The 21,761-nt window shown below is 41.3% G+C and overlaps 2 protein-coding genes across 2 annotated transcripts; one reads left to right on the forward strand and one right to left on the reverse strand.

The window, feature by feature from the left end:
* The first annotated feature begins 966 nt into the window (after positions 1 to 966).
* On the forward strand, positions 967 to 7,151 carry LOC147858390 (chloroplastic import inner membrane translocase subunit HP30-2-like). Its single transcript, XM_087327475.1, has 6 exons — positions 967 to 1,289; positions 4,784 to 4,902; positions 4,992 to 5,118; positions 6,229 to 6,374; positions 6,459 to 6,521; positions 6,626 to 7,151. Exons 1-6 carry the CDS (start codon positions 1,005 to 1,007, stop codon positions 6,657 to 6,659), a joined length of 774 nt encoding a protein of 257 aa, XP_087183601.1. The 5' UTR covers positions 967 to 1,004; the 3' UTR covers positions 6,660 to 7,151.
* A 6,297-nt stretch (positions 7,152 to 13,448) lies between these two features.
* Positions 13,449 to 15,784, reverse strand: LOC147858391 (succinate dehydrogenase [ubiquinone] iron-sulfur subunit 2, mitochondrial-like). The gene is made up of 2 exons (XM_087326689.1): positions 15,065 to 15,784; positions 13,449 to 13,789 (listed from the first exon to the last, which is right to left on the reverse strand). The coding sequence occupies exons 1-2, from the start codon at positions 15,769 to 15,771 to the stop codon at positions 13,615 to 13,617; spliced, it is 882 nt and encodes a 293-aa protein (XP_087182815.1). The 5' UTR covers positions 15,772 to 15,784; the 3' UTR covers positions 13,449 to 13,614.
* Positions 15,785 to 21,761: the final 5,977 nt, after the last annotated feature.

Below are 21,761 nucleotides of genomic sequence, written 5' to 3' on the forward strand. Positions count from 1 at the left end.
TGAAGTGATGAAGTATGTGATAATCTAGGATAGATTAATATAGCCACCAAGGACAAAGGGACAAGATGTTAATGTAGCAAACAATGATCCCTAATGTAAGGGAACATATCCAACCACATCTTACTACTGCCACAAGGCTTGCCTCTCGGAGAGCCTTACCACTTCTTCAAACTGACTCACATAAGTTAGGCTAGGCATTGACGGAGCATCATGGCATCATCATCCAACCATGAAGATATGCATGCAATGAAAACCTAGTGGAGGATGAATATCGAGCGTGTACTATTCACATGCTTTGCATATAATATAAGATAATCTGAGAGAAGTATGATGACTTATAATTAGATGAGGCATGATAATTCAAGTGTCATAGTAGGTTCCCAATCACAAAGGCTGAGCATATATACATGTACATGTACATATACATACACATCTACATCTACATGCACGTACACATGCACATGTGAATCTACATATACATGTACATCTACATACACATACACATATAAATGTAAATGTACATAGACATAGACATAGACATGAACATAGGCATAGACATAGACATAGACATAGACATACACATGTAAATGTACATATACATATACATGTATATCTACATAGACATATACATATACATATACATATACATATACATATACATATACATATACATATACATATACATATACATATACATATACATATACATATATGATATACATATGTATACATATCTACATCTACATCTACATATACTGTTATACATATACATATATACACTGACACACTGAGTCATTACAATACATGTACATAGCTCTACATACACAGACACAGATACAGACACAGAGTGAAGACACTCACACACACAGAAGGCTCTGTTTCACACAGCAAGCAAGCAAGCAAGAACAGAAACAGAGACACAGAGATAGATAGAGAGAGAGAGAGAGAGAGAGAGAGAGAGAGAGAGAGATAGCAGTCTAGAGAGAAGGCACTGGTTCTCATCCATGGCGGAGACTACTGCTGCTGCGCCGCCTTCGTTCCTACAGCGCCTCAAGGACATAGAAGGCAAGGCCAAGTCTGTGTTGCAAGGCGATGAATTCAATGGTTGGATGAGGCAACAACCCGCGGCTGTGGAGGTGGGCATAACCACGGTCATCCACGCGGCGCAGGGGGCTGCCCTCGGTGGCCTCATGGGTCTTCTCTCTGGCGACGTCCGTAATGCGTTCCCTTCACCTGCTGCTACCCAAGGCCTCAATCCTCAACTCATGGCTTCCTTCCAACAAGCCCAGGTACAACCTTTCTCTTCCCTTCTTCTCTGCTTTTTTACATCCGTCTCCAGTTCCCTCTATCTTTGCAAGCATCTTGCTTCTTGCTTCTTCTTAATTCTCTCCTCTTCCATGCCGCTATTTAAGCCTACATTATTCAAATTCCCTGGTGCTATTTAAGACAAGGTTAACCTTTCACCCCAACATCAGTATTTAGTTATCACCCAACGTTTGAGGCCGTGTTTAAGTTGAGGTTAAGTTTTCGTCAGACTTTTGAGATGGTGCTTCAGGCAAGGCTAAGCTTCCACTCAAAGTTCGAAGTGGTATCTATGTTAAGCCAAGAAAAAACAAAAACTTTCACCCCAACTTCTGAGGAGATATTCAATGGACATTAAGCTTCCACCCAACAGTTGAGGTGGTATTTAAACGAAGATTAAATCTTTGAAGTTCATATTTAAAGCTCTCACCCAGGTTCTGCGGTGGCATTTAGGCCAACAACTAAGCTTTCACACAACTTTTGAGGTAGTACGTATTGAAGTCAAGTTTACGCCTTAACCCATTTTCCAGGCGGTATTTAAACCAAAGATTAAGATTTTATTCAACTTTTATGTCGTATTTAAGCAATGCTCTTGCCCAACTTTTGAGGCGGTATTTAAGTCAATATTATGTTTCAACCCTTTGAGATGGTAATTAAGCAACATTAAGCTTGAATAAAATATGGGTACTTTAAGCTAAACATTCTGCTCTAGCCCAATGTTTGACGTGGTATTCAAGGAAAATCTAAGCTTTAACCCAGCTAACCCAGCTTCTAGGGTGGCATTAACCCGGAACTTGTATTGGGGAGTAGTTGCTCATTTATCTGTTTCACTTTGGTTTGGAACATAGTTTACCACTAATTAAGATAATGCATCTCATTTGAGCTGATGGTCATTTTGATGCTGACCTCTTGGAAGAACGTATTTGTGCGTTTCTGATGGCCATTTTGATTAAAGAATTTTATTCAATCATCAGGGAGCTGTTCTGGATCACTCACTGTGATCTAGGATTAGAATCAGATCAAACATCTAACCTATGGCCTTGAGAGTAACTTAGAGAAGAGGATAAATCTCGCATCATCTACCTAGGTTACTGAGATAAGAAAATTTCATGGTTCTCAAGTGAGCATTATCTAACATTAATTGAGCTCACATATACTCAACTTAGTTCCTCAGGACCTAATGAACTATATGATGAAGTTTTCGTTTGAGGAGCATGTTACCATCCACTGCAGTTTGAATCAAGGCTCAAGTATCTGGCGTGATTAATTGAGCTCATGCATACTCAAATTTGATTCTCAAGTCCTTGGGAACTGTGCAATGAAGTTCTTTTTTGGGTTTGAAGAGAATGTTACAGAATCCATCGCAGTTTGAATCAAGGATCAGATTATGTGATTTGCACCATAATCAACGAAGAACTTGTATGTGAAGTGTTGAATTGTGAACTGAATCATCCTCATGAAACTAGGATCCCAATGGTCTATATGTATATATTTTCTCTATTATTGTTGCTGGTAAAATTATTGGCTTTTGGAAAGGTCTCCAAATTATACTGTTGTTTTCCTTATATTTTCTGGTTATGCATCTTTGTTGTCATCCCTTATTCTCAGATGATCAGTCATCAGAGATATTATTCATCAATGTGGCATTGGAATGTCTCTCAAGAAACCCTTTGTGGGATTTGCTGTTTTGATCTGTTTGGTTGAGTATAGAGAACAGCTCTCATGTTTGAGCAACTGTGGTTTGATCAATTGGTACTCAGTTACTATAGTAGCCAGAAGGCGAGTGTTAATATCATTTAGATCTAAAATCAGGGTTTCTGAGCAGCAGCAGAGTGTTAGTTCATCACACAGTTGTCTGTACAGGTCATCTTCATCATGATTCTCATGTTCGAGCAACTGTGGTTGGATCAATTGGTACCCTAGTGGTAACTCATTAGGTCAACATAGCACAAGCTGCATCAAGTCTTTCTGACTGTTGACTGACTCTTCTTCCATCTTCCCCCTCTGTCACATTTCTGATACTCCAGAAATCATTTTCATTTTCATTTTTGAAATATCAGGAAACAAGTTCTGAAGTCTCATAAATCAATCTCTGAGAAGTTCAGAAACCAGTTTCTGAATTTTGGCACTCTTTGGTTTGAAATTAGCCAGATTTACAACCTAATTAATTACTGAAATCAGTTCATTTATGTAACTAGCATCAGATGTTATCCTTGAGAACTGATTTATATTTCATAATTAAATTACATTCGTTTTTCTGTATTTATTTATTTAAAAAAAGTGTTTCATAGGTTTTCAAGCAAAAAAACTGATTATCGAAACCTAGAAACCTGAAAACACTCTTTTTGACAGTGTCATCAGAGATTAGTACAACAATGAAACAAAAAGATTACGAATCTTTCGTCGTGTGTATAACAAAGAAGTTTAGGAACACCGAGAAAATAGATAAGTCAAAAGCTTCAACCCTTTGGCAATAAACGTCCACCAACTTTAAGGAATCATTGATGTACTCAGAGTGGAGTCCATAGGTGTGAATACCTTCCCTTTGACGAAACTGATTGATGTTCATCTTGACACTCGAAATTTTTGATGATCCAAGTGAAAGTTTGGAAACCATTCAGCAAGTTCAACCAGAAAAACGGAAGGGAGATTTGTTTTCGGAAAGTTTACACCAAGCTTTTAGGATAAATCATATGACTGAAAACTGAAAACATTTGAGAAAAGCCCGTCAAATGGTTGAAGGTTAGTCTAAACGAAAGAAAGTAATAGAAGAGAAGATTCCTTCCAAGTAAGCTGTGGGGGATGTGCAGCAATAGGTATTGAATTTAAGAATTGGTTTGAAGTGTGAAAATGTCTTTATGAACCTAGAAAATGGCTCATTTTGTTGCTTAAATATGATTCAAAATAGAATATTTGTCTCTATTATTGGTGTTGGAAAGTATAATCCCATTTATTCACTTCCAAATGCTATAACGTTAATGCTTTCTCTGATGTGAATCATAAGGTTTCGCTAATTGCAACACCTTTGGGTCAGGGATTATATGACGCAAATTTATGAGAGCGGTTTTGTTCAAAAACTCTAGAAAAGCGTTTTTCTTTATTGTTCAGCGTTCTTGAAAGGAGCATTTGGCATTTGTGTGGATACCAAAATATCCAATGAGTTGTTACCATTTCAGATTAAATGTTTTATTTGAACAAGAGCTGCTTTTTGAGCAGGAAAGGAAAGCCTATCACTTTTTCACATAAACTCCCAAAGAGTTGTGATACTCAGATTGGGTTGTCAAATTATTTCAAATGAATGGTTATATCATGAGATGTTGACGATGACAACATATGGATCACATTTTCTTAATGAAATTCTTTAGAGCATCTTTATTTCTCTAATGATGTTAATATTTTATTTTCAGTAAATTGAACATTTTAGCCGACACATTTGCTTTCATTTATTCTTGAATCAGTATCTCATGTTTGGTCTGTGCAGGCATTAGCGGGTGGTCCATTCATTCAAGCTCGCAATTTTGCAGTGATGAGTGGTGCAAATTCTGGAATAGCCTGTGCAATGAAAAGAGCACGAGGAGGGGTTGATGATTTGCAAACTAGGTATGGAGAACAATTTTGATATCTGTATAATGCTGGTTAGTTATATTGGTGTTAGCTTCCTTAACACTTGTCTGGATATTGCAATGCAGTGTAGTATCTGCATTTGGATCAGGTGCACTATTCTCCCTGGTTAGTGGCGTGGGGGGCCTAGAAAAGATTCCGAATGCAATAGTGACAGGGTCTTTTTTCGCTCTTATACAGGGTGGCATGTACAAGGTTTGACATTTTTGTTTTTACCATTCCATGGGAGTGTCCACAAAAGGAAAACATTTAAGATCTTTTGGTAAATAAACAAAAAGTGCTTCTAAAAAGGAAATATACAACAGATTAAACCGAAAAGGACATTATATTGTTGTAAAATCTGCCATTAAGGGGGTTTCAAGATTTGATGTCTGCCCACACATTGCATTAATTAGTACAGAATCTAGATTCGTTCTAACGGACACCCTGTTCATCAAGATAGGAGGCAGTATGATTATCTATGATAATTGCAGGCATAGCCAGTCATATCTGAGAAGTGTTGTGCAATGAGCAAGATATTGTGACTTATGTTATTGAGTTTATTCGCGACAGATATGATATTCCTCCCCAAACCAAGTGGTTTCTCTAGTATGTTATGACGTTGTGAGAACAACACAGGCAATGCACAGGCTTGCAGAGGAATTTTACTGGGTGAAATGAGAAGTTGAAGCCTCATGTCAGTCTGAACACCCATAGCAAGAGCTATTGCCAGGTGTATAACATGCAAGTCTGTTGTACGTATGTGCATTATTAGTATAGGTGCTGATAAGTGATGGGGTTTAGGGGGATTAATGAAAGGTCAGAATCTAAGGTCTACAACATGGGATAGCCTCAGCAATGCTGCAGGTGAACTATCTTCTAGCTAGTTGATGGTTGATGGGAGTAACCTTCGTGAAGCCACTCATTTATGTTCGAAGATGTGGGCGGTAAGAGTAGATTCAGTTTTTTTTGTTTTTGATGGCTTTGCTGCAATCATGATTTTCAGCATGTTAAATATTTAAAATATAGAACCACCCTGGTTGATTCACGTTGAAGTGCACGTGTCTTCTTCTATGTAAGCAAAGTCACATCCATAGACTTCGTTCTCAGACATACTAGCCTTCAGAAGAAATAAAGTCATGTGGACTACACAATAAAACCACCAAGGTCATTTCTAATTAGTTATGAGCTCTCACTTGTAACTCTTAACACCTTTTGGACATGATCAAGCATGTTCAGAGTGTTGATGCACCGTTTTATGCAGTAGACAACTGATAACACAGTATCTTTATTTTTCCTGAACTTGAAACTTTTTATTGTATGCAGCTTGGAAAGCGGATCCAACCCAATTCAACTGACTTGTCTTATGTGAATGTGAAAAGCATGCTGCATAATCTTGGTTTAGAGCGCTACGAAAAGAATTTCAAAAAGGGTCTACTCAATGACAGCACTTTACCACTTTTGAATGACAGGTCTGTGTACTGCGTGAGAATGAGATTCTTTCTGTAAATTTATGGTGTTAGAACATTTGCTAAATAATTATAATTTTGAGGCAGTGCACTTCAAGATGTCAAGATTCCTCCTGGGCCAAGGCTTCTTATTTTGGATCATGTATGGAGGTATTTCTTCAAATTTTTGCACTTCTTTCATTCAAAAACTCTCAATTAATTCCTGCTGTCTATTTTACGAGAACACTAATTTGCAAACCCTAAATCCTTGACAGGAATCCAGAGTTTTCTGATGGTCGAAGTCCATGATCTCTAATTTGACACTTTTTCTTTATCAAAGTAAGCCTTGTTTACAAATTTATAATAGGAAAAGGCATTATCTGGGCTATTTCCTGAACAGTTATAACAGCTTAACAGCCCCAATTGTGGTGTTCCAGACCCAAATTAGAATTTCCTGTTGAATGCTTGGAACAAAGTGAAACTGTGAGTTTGAGTTGGATCTGGTGAATCTTCAGTATTTGTGGTTACTCTCCCGCAAGTTTGTGTTAGAACACATTTTTAATAAAATGAAACCTAAAGGAGAGTTTCAACTTGGTTCGTTTTGCTAGAAGTTCAAGATTTTGCCCAATTTCTCTGTTATGCACCTCAATATTAGTATTTGGCATAAGTGAAAGGCACGGCTCACAGTAACACATTGGAGCTGCTATGTATGAAGGCATTTCTCTTGGAGGTATCTCAATGAGTCTAATAAGTAGGACCAAATCGTAATCTTATCCATTAAAATGTAGGACGAATTTTTTATTTTGTGGGGTAGGAAAAGGTCTGTAGAAGTACAGGAAAAAATTTCTGTGCGCAATGTTTTGAGAAACAATCTCTATACCATGACAAGAGTCTGATCTTTCCCTGTGCAGTGTTATGAGAAACTTCATAATAAGTGTGCCTCAACCCTATTTTTTAGTGTCATGAGAGGAACATGCGTGTCAAAATTTCATCTCGTAGACTGCAAAATCTTGCAGCACCTTAAATTTCACTTTCATGAACTCTTCAATGACAATTCTTTCTAAGCATAGAAATGTGCTATACTGCCAAAATTTAACCCATACAACTTGACCTACCACAATTTTGTTTGTAATTAATGATGGTGTATCAAAAGATTGATTTCCATGTACAAGAACTAACAGAGATTACAGTCATGCGAAAATAAATGTAGCATATAATAGTTGCATGCACAGTAAGCAAAATCTAGAATTTGTTATGTAAGGCTTTAAAACTTGTAAAGAATTGGATATGATTCTTGTGGAGCGGAAGAGATGTGAGTTATGTGTGTATGTGTGAGAGAAGAGAGGAGAGGAGAGAAACACAAGATAGATAAGAGACAATATGAAGTACTCAAGAAGAAGGAGATGTATATTAACAAGTAGAATATGAGATACAAAATAGCGTTACAAGGAGTCACAACCGACTTAATATGGAGTAGGAGGGTGCTTTATATAGAGTCACCCTCTCTCTTCATTTACTCACTACAACGTTCACTCTCTCACTAGAGCCTTGAAGAATGTGAAGTCTTTCGGTCATGGGGAATGTGGAACCATTAGTTATGTGTCATAGAATATGAATCTATGACACATAGTTTAATGTGTAGAGAGTGGTGGTGTGACTCTTGACCTTTAAGTAATCATAGATTCTCAAATGGTGTGTTCACACGTTGCTCTATGTTGAGCTTGATTCTCAACACGCCCCCTCAAGCTCAACTCGGGTCGGCTCCTTTCGGTTGATGTCTACTTCGGCTGGTATCCGGTTCAGACTATCTCCGTTGTTCGTTTCGGCTCGTACCCGGTTCAGTCGGTATCCGATTCTTGCTTGTACTCCCCCTCAAGCTTGGCAATTCAGGGATCGTCAATCCAAGGTCTGACATGAATTGCCGAAGCTTGTCGGCTCCTAGGGCTTTCGTGAAGATGTCAGCCGTTTGAAGATTTGTGTTGATGTGTAGAAGGTCGACATCTCCGGCATGAACATGCTCTCGAATGAAGTGATAGTGCACTTCGATATGCTTTGTGCGTGCGTGGAACACCGGGTTCCGAGCCAAATAAATACTGCTCATGTTGTCGCAGTAAAAGGGGGTTGGATCCTTGATGGGAACACCCAGATCCTTCAAAATCCTCTTAAGCCATACGGCTTCACATGCAGCTACGGATGCACCCCTGTATTCCGCCTCTGTACTTGAAAGAGCGACGATAGGCTGCTTCTTACTATTCCACGAAATCGCTCCGCTGCCAAGGGAGAAGACGAATCTGGAGGTCGATCGTCGATCGGCTTTATAGCCAGCCCAATTCGCGTCCGTGTATCCTTTGAGTCGTATTGGTGTGGCCGATTTGTAGAGAATGTCGTAATCCATTGTTCTGCTCATATATCGTAATACTCGCTTAGCGTAATCGAAATGGATATTTTGCGAAGTTTGCATGAATTGGCTAAGGAGTCTGACCGGATAGCTAAGGTCGGGTCGTGTGATCGTGAGATAGATGAGACTCCTGATCAGTTGTCGATATTGAGTCGGATCGCACTCGTTCGTGCCGGAGTCGGCATCTAGTTTGAGGTTTCTATCGAGAGGCGTAGCGATCGATTTGCACTTCGTCATCCCGAACTTGTATAACAAGTTGAGAATGTAGTGCCATTGAGAGATCATAATGCCGGCCGGATTCCGAATCACCTTGATGCCTAGGAAGTAGTGTAGCTCCTTCATGTCCGTCATCTCAAATTTGTTGGAGAGGAGGGACTTCACCTTGTTGATGTCGACTAAATGCTCACCTCCAATAACGAGATCATCCACGTATAGAATGATGACAATTGGGCTTTTAGACTCGTTTTGTACATAGAGGGAGTTGTCGGATTTCGACATTCGAAAGCCGATTTGATGAAGATATTGCGTAATCTTCGAATGCCAAGCACGTGGTGCTTGCTTGAGGCCGTAGATAGGCTTCTTGAGTCGACATACAACTTTTGGATGGATGTTGGATTCAAAGCCAGGTGGTTGAACCATGTACACCTCCTCTTCTAATTCACCTTGAAGAAAGGCGTTCTTTACGTCCATTTGTTGGAGGTGCCACCATTTCGCTGCTACAAGTGCGATCACGGTCCACACAGTCATCATCTTTGCCACCAGGGCAAAGGTCTCTTCGTAGTCGACTCCATGTGTTTGTGCGTATCCTTTCGCTACGAGTCGAGCTTTATAGCGATTGACGGAGCCATCGACATTATACTTCACCTTGTAGATCCATCTGTAGCCTATCGCCTTCTTGTGCAGTGAGTGGGGAACAATATCCCATGTGTCGTTCTTGCGTAGTGCACGCATCTCCTCGTTCATTGCTTCGATCCATCGCGGGTCCTTTGGGGCTTCGGAAAAGGTTTCCGGCTCCCCTACTGTTGCAACCTTCATCATAAAGGTGTAATGGTATGCCATATACTCATCGTAGCCAAAGCGGCTTACATGGTTCTTTTCACGGGTGGATCGACGTAGCTTCTCGTTTGCGGATTCTAAGGCTTTCATCACTCAATTTGTCTGGATGTCAAGGCCTTCGAACTCACTATCGAGGGAGTGAGTCGATTCGTTGCCATCGAAATGAGCATCTTCATACTTCAGCATTTTGGCCTTCCCTTTGTCCAACTTCAGACTTGGTTGAGACGTGCTTTGATCGCTCAAAGGCTCTTATGGTCCGCTCAGTTGGGTCGTGATCGGACTTTCTTCGAACATGCGCGTAAGGCGATCTTCATCCTCTATCTCTTGTTCGGCGGATTTCGGGTTGAGCGGAATCGGAGTTGAAGTTGTCTCTGGTGCGTACCAGGATGCGGACTCGTCAAAAATGACGTCTCGACTTACTCGAGATTTTCGAGTTGAGGGGTTGTAGCACTTGTACCCCTTTTGCTCCAGAGAGTATCGTACGAGGATACATTTCTCCGACTTCGGGTCAAGCTTTTGACGCTTCTCGTCAGGGATGTGCACGTACGTAATGGAGTCGAATATCCGAACATGCGATAGGTCCGGCTTCTTTCCGAAGAACTTCTCGTACGGAGTAAGTTCGTGCACACCCGATGTCGTACACCGATTCATGAGATAGACAACCATGTTAGCTGCTTCTACCCAATACGATTTCGGCATGTGCTTTTCGTTAAGCATAGCCCGTGCCACTTCGAGGATGTGCCGATTCTTGCGTTCGGCCACTCCGTTTTGTTGTGGCGTATGTCGACACGAAAATTCTCGCCATATTCCTTCTTTTCGTAGAAATGCCGAAAATTCGTCGGAGATGTACTCCTTGCCTCCATACGACTGAAGACATCGTACATGTTGGCCCGTGGTTTTCTCGACTTCATTCTTAAATTTTTGGAAGTGTCCGAACACTTCGCTCTTTTGTCGCATTGGGTAGATCCAAGTGTGCCTAGAGAAGTCGTCGATGAAGGTCACGTAGTATCGACATCCGCCAAATGTTGCCGTTTGAGCCGGACCCCATACATTGGAATGAATTACGTCGAGTACGCCTTTGCTCACGTTCCGCTCCTTCGGAGATGGGTGCCGATGTTGCTTGCCGAATTGGCAACTGGCACACACGTCTTCAATCTCTTTCTCCGTGAATGTCGGGAGCCTGATGACGACTCCTTTCTTGAGCTTTTGGAGGTTGATATGGCCAATCTGCTTGTGCCATAACTCTATGTCAGAATCGGCTTTCATGCCCTTTGCGAACATGGCCGATTTCATCTCGTGTGAGTCGAGAATGAACATTCGGCCCTCTCTTCGTTCGCGTGCGATGAGTCAGCCCTCTTTTTCGATGAAGCAACCACCTTGATTAAATCGTACTTGCATTCCTTGCTCTACAATTTGGCCGACAGAGACCAAATTCTTCGTGATAGTTGGTACATGCAAGAAATTTTTAATATAAGTTTGCTTACCTTCTTCTCCGAACGGAACATTGCCAATGTGCCGAATCAGGTGCTTAGTATCGTCTCCGGTTTCGACATAGCCGGGTTGGTCCGACTCTCGAAGTTCTCGGAGCCATTCTTGATGCGACTTCATATGGTTCGAGGCACCGGAATCAACGAACCATACGTCTTCCAGACCGGAGGCATTAGTAGAAGTAGAGGCCGACATAGAATTCGCTCTATATCTCATCACGAACATTTCGCCGCGATTGTCATAGTCGGAGTTGATGGCGTAGTTGGTGAGTTGTCGGCTAGTGGAAGCCGACTCGTGTATCTTCTTACGACATTCTTCTTTGTGGTGGCCGACTTTCCCGCAATATCCGCATTCGATTGAGGTTTTTCGGCTCGGACCGGAATGGTGGCTCCCCCTTCTTCCAAAGGTTCCCCGATGGCCTCCATCTTGTTGCCGTAATTGAGAGTTATTTTCATAAATCGGTCTGCCTCGTTTGCCTCTTCCTTGGCCGAATCGGCCTCTTCTTGCACGACAGCATCCTCTTCCTTCGTCCGAATGTGTGTAGAGCATTTGGCCATACGAGGCTCTACTCCTTGTTCAAACATGGTTTTCTTTGACCAACAACATGGATTGAAGTTCGAAGAACGAGGGCAGATTCTCCCATGCTAGTACGACGGTCCACATCGCGCCGAATCTTGGTGCAAGGCCGCCGAGGCATATTTGCACCATCTCGTCATCCTCCACGTTTACGCTTATCGAGCCGAGCGAATCACAAAGCTCCTTGATCTTCAAGGTGTAGCTCGTGACGGACATATCCCTTTGTTGGGTATTATTCAACTCTTGGCGGAGTTGAAGCTTTCTCGCGGTAGTGTTGGCAGCGAGAATCTTTCGTAGATTCTCCCACCCTTCCTTCGGCGTCTTGGCTTCTCGAATGTACCCGAGCATGTGGTCGTGAACACATGTCGCCAAACAATGCATTACTCGGCTTGCCGCTTGCTCCCATGTTGCATAGTCGGCGTCTTCGGGGTTGGGCCGATTTTCTTGTGCTCCTTTGATGTAGCTCTAATAGCCTTGGCTGACAAGGTATTGGTGCATCTTGTATTGGTGCTCCCAAGATGCAAAGTTATTGCGATCCAACTTCTTGCTAGGGAGAGCGCTCCCCATTCGAGTATTCATTGTCGATGTAGATTTCTTCCTTCTTTTCTTTTCCTTCTCTCTCGAACACGAGCTATGTAGTGGCACTACGATAACGATGAGCCAGTTCTTCTTGAACGTCGGTGTAGAGCACAACACACGACCACGATGAGGCGAGTGGGCTAGATCAAGCTACCAAATCGCTCTGATACCATGTAAAGAATCAGATATGATTCTTGTGAAGCGGAAGAGATGTGAGTTATGTGTGTGTGAGAGAAGAGAGGAGAGGAGAGAAACACAAGATAGATAAGAGACGATATGAAGTACTCAAGAAGAAGAAAGAGATGTATATTAACAAGTAGAATATGAGATACAAAATAGCGTTACAAGGAGTCACAACCAACTTAATATGGAGTAGGAGGAGGGTGCTTTATATAGAGTCACCCTCTCTCTTCATTTACTCACTACAACGTTCACTCTCTCACTAGAGCCTTGAAGAATGTGAAGTCTTACGGTCATGTGGAATGTGGAACCATTAGTTATGTGTCATAGAATCTATAACACATAGTTTAATGTGTAGAGAGTGGTGGTGTGACTCTTGACCTTTAAGTAATCATAGATTCTCAAAAGGTGTGTTCACACATTGCTCTATGTCGAGCTTGATTCTCAACAAAACCCTTGGGTTGTGCAAAATCCATTGGTTACATTTTCACGTGCTTTTTATCTCAATTGTGCTTGGTTGTAAACAAGCAAAGCTTTCCAGAATCAAGTAGGGAGAAACTGAGTTTCAGTTAATTTTATTGATGGGGCTTACAGTACTTGCCCACATTAGTGTATCCAATTATTATTACCAATAACACATTATTTATGTGTTCAATCAGGTTCCATAATTTGAACGCTGTATTTAAATGAGACTACAAATATGCCAATATACAAATGGCATCCCATGCAAAAACAGTATAAGTAGATGGAAATTTCAAATTATTCAACCAAATCATAAATAAAAAGGCTCAGATTTGGTATGCAACAAGTAAAACATTCTATGAATATTCTATTTAATATGTGACAAGTAAAATATTCATGAAAATGTCCAGAAAGTTCTATTCTATAAATTCGTGCTTCCAACTCTAAATCGACATCTAAAATCATTTGAAAAATTAAACGAATAAAACTGGAAAGTCATAAAGGTCTTCTGAAGAACAAAAACGATCACGTTCGCATGACCTGCAACTTCTTGATGATTGCGATCTGCTTGCCAGGACTCAAACCTTTAGGACAACTTCGTGCACAATTCATAATAGTGTGGCATCGATAAAGCTTGAACTTATCATCAATTGATTGTAACCTCTCTTTTGTGTATTCATCCCTGCTATCCGCTATCCACCTGTAATCAGAAAAAGAATGCTTATGTGAAATAAGGTTATCTATGTCATTTTGAAGCTATTCCCTTGTTATTAATAAGCACAACTGTATCTAGCACAACATGGTTTCTCAATGATCATGCACACAAAACATACAATGGGAAGGTCTAGGTGATAGCTGCTTAGTTGGTTAGAGCTTTTGGTATGCAATAGGTTAACTAGCCCTCTTTGTAAGCAAATCCAACCTTCAGTTTATGAAGAGATAATAATAGCCTAAATGATGGGCAATCAGGTGGTCAGTCATGGCCTAATAAGGCTCTGGCCGAATTCACATCATTAACATAAGGTTACTATATGCTTCTACATCATCCTTTCTAACAAAGTAAGCTATGGTGACACACATGCTTCTACATCAAACAATTCTAACTGATCCTTCTCGCAAGTGGTATATGGTGATACTTATGTAGTTATATACCAATAACTAGCTAGAGATTATATACCAATTAACACTTGGTACATCAAACAATTCTAACTCATCCTTTCTAGTTATATACCAATAACTAGCTACATATTATATACCAATCAAGCGTTGGTACATCGATTGATTCTAATTCATCCTTTCTAATAACTGGTATATGGTGATACTTTTGTAGCAATACCGATAACTAGCTAGAAATTATTATCAATGAACACTTGTTTTATGTCTAAACCAAAACCATCCAAAGTGTCATATATTGGTTGATTTGACCTTGAATATACAATGTACCCTAAGCATATTTCCAAACTATTCCAAATTGATGCAATGGATTAATGGGCCTGTCTCTCAAATGGAAGGCTACATATCACGTCTGTGCCAAACCATTTTACTTTTGTAACCAAAAATAAACAATTTACATCATAAACAAGGCCGATTTATAATATATAAATAAGTCCTAGGCAACACTATGGCTGATTGTGCAATCATTTCCCCAAATATATAGGACCTACCTCTCCCTTAATTGCGATCAATTTAACTATTTTGTTGGGGCAGAGATCCAGAAGGCTCATCGAACTAAAGGGCAAATCTCAGATTCACTCATTAAACGTCACGATTATTTTTAGCAATCCACTATGTAATGACACTTATCTCACTCCATCAACATAAGGTTACATACTACACTACATTAAACATATACGCTGGAATTATCATTGTCACAGCGTATTATCATTGTCAGTGTTGAAAACCATTTTAAACACATCCTTGATAATGCCAGAAAACGTAAAAAACTCTTTATAAAGAAACACATAAATGAGCTGACCTGTGAGCATGGAGAAGTGCAGCAGGCCCAAGGTATTTCTCAGGGTTCCACCAATAGCTAGGGCAAGAAGCACTACAACAAGCACACACGATACACTCGTACAGACCATCTAGCTTTGCTCGATCTTGCTTCGTTTGCAAGTACTCCTTCCCAATGACTGGTGGAGGTTTCTTCGTCTTAAGCCAAGGCTCAACACTCTTAAATTGATTATAGAAGTTAGACATATCCACCACAAGGTCTTTCACCACATACATGTGTGGAAGGGGAGAGACAAGGGTGTCGCGGTTAGGGTTCGAATCAATCTTCGTAAGACAAGCGAGGACATTACAACCATCTATATTCATTGCACAAGAGCCACATATGCCCTCTCGGCAGGAGCGACGGAACGTGAGGGTTCGGTCGACCTCATTCTTTATCTTGATTAGAGCGTCTAAGACCATGGGGCCACACTCCGAGGTGTCAATGGTGTAGGCTTTCATGATGGGTTTCCCACCCTCGTCAGGACGCCATCTGTAGATGGAGAATTTCTTCAGATTGGGAGGTTTCCAAGATTCAGACGAAGAAGAGGATGACGAGGATAGTGATGGGTCTACTGATGGTGACGAAGTTGCAGTAGAGGTTTCTCTGATGAAAATGGAACGATTAGGGTTAGGGTTAAGAATGACCCTCCCTGCTATTTGAATTAGCTTTGAGCGAGAAGAAGCCATGGTTATGTGTGAGTTCTCCACGGCGGCGTGCGTGTTCCTGCATTCATTCAATTCATTACGTGAAGAGGAAACGAAGAACACATCGACACGCTCGCGGTTCGGTTTAGGCTTGACCATCCGAGCTCAAACCGGTTACCAAGCCTGTTAAGGCTTAAACGGCTCAATTAAACCGGTTTAAGAACCGGTTCGGTTCAAGTTTGGAAACCCCTAAGCCAGTTTAAAGCCGACACCAAACCGTTGTAGATTCCTAGAGAAAAGCAAGCAAGAAAGATAGGTATATTAACATCCTCTAAGACCAAAATGATTGGCCCATCACAAGTCCTTCATAACAAGCTAATCTCTCATCACGCTCGCGTAAAGCACGCAATTAGGAGGGGTCCTACTAGGCCAAACACCTCTCGTGTATATTGGGCACCTACTAGACCAAACAATCGGGAGGAGTCAGTTGAGTGTCAGAAGATATTATCAAGGGCCGCTATGGATAAGGGGTTGCTCACAAATTCTTTAATATCTGCCAGCCTAAGTTGTGATAGGTCCTTAAAAAAGAAGGGAAGATGTAACTCCTCATTTTCATGAAATCCTCTACTTTGATAGCGAGGATCTCATTACGAGGTAAACCATCCAAGGTGGCTTAAAACTAATAGACACAATGGAACATCCTATAAGGATAACGCAACCATAGAGCTCCTCAATCGCAAGAATTGTCAAAACAATTTCATTTAAGTTAACATACCTATTCTTGTATTCCATTAATACCATCAAACAATAATTAATTTCTCACTCATGCTCCAATTTAATACCATAGATCCTAATAAGTAAATTGGTCCAACACTGCCTTGCAGGATGGTGAGGGTTAAGCTCTAGCGTCTTGACAAAAAACCACGTAAAGGATGAAAAAATGTTCCTAGTTATCATTGCCCAAGGTTGTGGCATAACAACTCAAATGGCTTTAGCAATTGGGCATGTAAGAATCTATACATGGTACTCTCATCAATCACGAAACATATAAAGCATGTCTCGTCTCAAAAGAATCAACTTTTATGTTGTTTACAATTGCCTATCAAAGAAACACTTTTGTCACCCTACATTCAACTTTGGTGATGGCTACCATTACATGGAATGGAAGATGGGATACTCATACTACATCCAATACTTGAAACTTGACATTACCATCCTATAAGTTGGGTAATGAGTCATTTTAGATATGTCTTTATAACTAACCAAGCTCTATCTTCTATCGACTTATGATAGAGAGACATCATTTGGTTGCTTTCATATTAGGTAACCAACCTACCCATGGTTCATCTAGAACATTTGGTGTCGATTAGCGAAAATATGATAATCTCTTATAGGTATATCAAAATTGGGTCGCAACGATTGCATGGAGAGTAACCCATTTGGTCACTTCTTCTATTTGATGCCATCTATCTTGTTGGGAAGAACATGTGCATGTTTGATAGTGGTTAGTTCAAGTTCAAGTAATTCTAATATCTACTTGAGTACCCCAAAGTTCTCCCTTTGCCTTTTATAGTGCACCATAGGAACATTTTCATTCAACTTTAGCACTTCTTCAACATTAAATTCAATTGATTAGCTAATGTGTGGTTGATGTTAATCCTGGGCTAGACCTTAGCCACACACACTAGGTATCCCTTTTCATGAATACTTTCCCCAAAGGTGTGGTTGGAGGGATGGATTGATGCACACGTATAATTATAATTTCTCCGGTTACGTTCTGGAACACATGCACAAAATCCAAAACACGTAAGATTGGCTAATGTGTGGTTGATGTTAATCCTGGACTAGACCTTAGCTACAAACACTAGGTATCCCTTTGAGGAATACTTTCCCCAAAGGTGCGGTCAGAGAGAGATGGATAGATTGACACACGTAAGATCAAGATATGAAAGCACAGATGGCAAGTACACAAAATGACACAGCATAGTATATTACTCGCTCTGTAATACATACAATCCGGATCCTTTACATAGGCATCCGGTTCTGATACAAAACGGTGCATGCACCGATTGGCAAGGTACAAAAAAGTGTGGATCCAGATTGATACATCCATCTAGATCCGTTATTACTTTAATATTACTAAATAGCTATTATCCGTTCCTCCGCGTCACACCTCCAGAACATACTCTTCTTCGACCAACACATCGCACACCCATGGGACAGTGCCTTGCATGTCGAACCCATGGATCTTGACCAGCTCTCCTCTATTCCTCCTCAAGTATGTCCAAGATGTCCTTGTCTATCAATTTCGACCGCTCTTCTTCCTTTGCCGTCTGTTGTTGTCGTTGATCCACATCCGAGGCCGTTTGTTGGTGTTGCTCCTCTACACCTTGTTGCATGGTTGCTTGTTCCGCCGACTTCTCAAGTTGTTGTAGGAAATGGACAAGGTCGTCAATGCGGAAGAGATCACAACATTCTGAATCGATGAGGAATAAATTACCTGCGTATGAGAGAAGGAAGAACAGAATACGTAGATTGAGAGAGAGAGAGAGAGAGAGGCACAAAGAATATGTCTATATTCATAAAAGGGCAACCGTTACAACAATGAACAACCAACCTTTACAAAAGGTTACAAGGTCACTTTATATAGTGACTCACTTAGGGCAACTGCCCTTTATGTTATTTACAGAAATAGCCCGAACTTGGCTCTCTAAGAGGATAGTGTGAATACGTCCATTATACATTTGTATTCGACACTCCCCCGTAATGGGCGTATACATGGGCTATCTAAAAGAAATACAGGTATAGGCATAGGTTCTCGGACGGATCGGTTTTGTTCGAATCGGCATGATCCGAAGACAGAGGACCGAACCGGTCGGGTCGGAAAAGCTGAAGTCAATCGTCAATGAACCGATGTCTGTTGTCCGAAACCGTCCTGCACTATGTCTGGCTTCAGCCGGACCGATATGTTGTTACGCCCATCTGTTGCTGAAGAGACCGGAACCGGTCTGCCGAAAGACACTTGGTCATTCCATCTGCAACATTATCGGTTGTGGATATCTTCTCTAAACCGATTTTCCCGGAAATGACGCAATCCCGAACGAAGTGATATCGAACTTCGATATGCTTGGAGGCGTTGTGATGAACCAGATTTTTCGCTGTAGACAATTGGAGCCAAGTCAGAGTCGACTTGCCGAAATGTGTGCGCCAGTCGACCGAGCCATAAAGCTTCTTTCGCTGCGTCGGAGGCAGCTACATATTCTGCTTCAGTCGTTGAGGTGGTTGTGCACTCCTGAAGTTTCGACTTCCACGAGATTGCTCCATTGCCGAATTTAAAGTAATATCCGGTTGTTGACTTGTGACTGTCCACACAGCCGGCGAAGTCCGAGTCGGTGTAACCGGCTACGCCTGAAGTTGAGTTCGGACCGAAAAGGATGTTGTGGTCTTTTGTGCCGGCTAAATATCTGAACACATGCTTGACTGCGTTCCAGTGCGATCGGCCGAGATTGTGCATAAATCTGCTGATGACTCCTACGGCGTGAGAAATATCAAGTCGTGTCGCGACCATCACGTACATCAGAGAGCCTACTGCCGGTGCATACGGTACCGACTTCATGTCTTCCCCCTCCGGACCGAATGTAGGGCAGTCTCGCTGAGAAAGCCGAAGATGAACGGGGAGCGGGGTCGAAGCAGACTTGGCCGATTGCATGTTGAAGCGTTCCAAGACACGTCCGATGTAGTCGGTTTGAGACAAAAAAAGCTGTCTTTTAGCGTGATTCCGACTAATCTTCATTCCGAGTATGTGTCTTGCCGGACCGATGTCCTTCATGGCAAACGTCAATCGCAGTTTCCGAACGAGTTCGATGAGCTCTCCGGTATGCCGACCGGAGAGTAGCATGTCTGAATTGGAAGAAAGGGATGGGTTTGCTTCCTTGCCCCACGTAAGGATCACGCCATGTCCATTGCAAAGGGTCCCAACTGAACTTACGGAGCCATGTGTTTTCATGAGTACATATGTGCCAATCGGGTTATACTTTGATCGGATCAGGGTCTACAATCCATTTATGACCAGTATACACGAGTACTCGAATTGCGTTATTCTTTGTGGGCTCATTGTCTCGCAATTCAGAGCCTTCGATCCTGTCTGGTGTTCCCCTACCTCTCGGGATCAAAGATCCCTCCTCCTCGTAGCCTATCCATTTCTCCATTGTCGGCCTTTGAGTAGTAGCTTCCCTAATCAATAGAGCGTTAATGATTTCCTATCGCATAGTCCATCCGACCCTGATTCCATGGAGTATGTTGGCTTGATCTTGTAGTGGCAGTGACATAAACCGTCTCCAACATTCTATACCTTTTCTTGGACCTTCTGCAATGTATCCCCATGACAACCCCTTACTTGATCCAAGTAGTTGATTAGATTCATCCTTGACACATGGGTTCCATAGGATACGTTGACTGAACCAAGCAGGTTCGGAACTCGGTTGATCGCAGTTGAGCCCTCGTCTAATGTCACACCATGCCTTCCACATGGATGCACTGAATCTATCCTCCAATTGGCGGGAGAAAGTATGTTTGAGATCCATCCCGTTTCGGGGGCCCAATTGACCCCTTTTCACTGCTCATCCTTGATTTGAAGGTTCACCTTTTGTAAAGATAATGCACCAATGTATATATATATATGTATTGTTATTTTACATACACTACAAAAAAGTATCCAACTTTGAAGCATACAAATGCTACGTAAAATGAAAAATGAAAATTTGGGTAAAGTTTGAGTTGAGTTTCACTTTACCGAGGTTGTAGGAGAACAAAAGATTAAATACCATATAATCCAAACTTATTAGTAAGGCTTCCTATTGGTAGATGATTATGTAACGATGCTAAGAATTGCAAAGTTAACAAGTGCCAATAAATTTAACGATAACATCTAAAATTTAATGGCATTAATTATCAACAAATACTCACAAAATTGGGAGGTCTTTCACTTTACCAGTGATGAAACCTCCCCTAGTTTCTAAAAGTGTATACGAATAACATGTAGGTCAATGAATTGGGTTTTGTGCGAAGAAGTTATCGGCTCTATTAAATTGGACGAAAGGCAAGGTAAGTTTGCGAGGCGAGGGGGGGGCAGGGGTAGGGTTTAAGGTTTAGGCTCCTCCGATTCAGCGTGAGCCCTTGTTTTGAGAGTGCCAAACACACGCAGTCACCATCCTTCACATTGTTTAAGATGGCATCATCTTCATCTTCATCAATCATGTGAGACAAAATCTTTGGACAAAAAGGACAAGAAAAACCAAAGGGGAAGTATTAAATTCCGAGCTAAAAAGTCGTGCAGATTTTGGGATAATTCCATGATACATACATATTACATCTATATATATGGATATGTATGTATATTACATATATATATGTGTGTGTGTGTGTGTGTGTATGCATATGTATACATATGTATATATGTATGAATAGAAACGTAACATGATGAAAATGGAAATAAACGCGTTGTGAACACAAGCCGAGTGACTTGTCGATGCGTGATTGGACGGGCACAATGGCTGGGGGCCCGATGGGCATGAGTAATCCTCCTGTCCTGGTGCCGCATGGGCCATGCATGATCCCTCGGACCTCCATCTACCAATGGTTTGAATGGTCCTGCAAGTTTCTATTCCATTTGAGGAAATGCAAAAGAAAATGATGGGGGGGTGGGGGCGTGTGTTGGGAGCAAGAAGGCAACGCATGAGGCCCGTGCCTTTTGCAGCAAAAAGGATAAATAAAACAAAACACTCGAATTCAACTAAGTTTAGATTGTCTTTTGAATTTTGTTGGTTCATATCTCATCCCCCCCTGATTCTTCCATGAAACAGAACTGACTGAACCAATCTATGACTGATAAGTAATTAAGCAAGTAATTGCAGCCACAAAAAATCACCCAAAACAAGAAGGAATTCAAATTTAACTCCTTCAACTAAGATTATATTGTTGATATGATTGAATTAGCAGGCAGGTTCATCTAAATTCATGTCTGATTCCCCTCC

This window comes from Azolla caroliniana, unplaced genomic scaffold (genome assembly GCF_043228905.1).
Source record: "Azolla caroliniana isolate FFs.n. ecotype wild unplaced genomic scaffold, voAzoCaro1.0.p SCAF_11, whole genome shotgun sequence".
Classification (NCBI taxonomy): Eukaryota; Viridiplantae; Streptophyta; class Polypodiopsida; order Salviniales; family Salviniaceae; genus Azolla; species Azolla caroliniana.

Coding starts and splice junctions, on each gene's coding strand:
- LOC147858391 (XM_087326689.1), bottom strand. CDS start 15,771: ATGGCTTCTTCTCGCTCAAAGCTAATTCAAATAGCAGGGAGGGTCATT. Junction 13,790..15,064: donor GCACTTCTCCATGCTCACAG/GTCAGCTCATTT, acceptor TTCTGATTACAG/GTGGATAGCGGATAGCAGGG.
- LOC147858390 (XM_087327475.1), top strand. CDS start 1,005: ATGGCGGAGACTACTGCTGCTGCGCCGCCTTCGTTCCTACAGCGCCTC. Junction 4,903..4,991: donor GTTGATGATTTGCAAACTAG/GTATGGAGAACA, acceptor ATTGCAATGCAG/TGTAGTATCTGCATTTGGAT. Junction 6,522..6,625: donor ATTTTGGATCATGTATGGAG/GTATTTCTTCAA, acceptor AATCCTTGACAG/GAATCCAGAGTTTTCTGATG.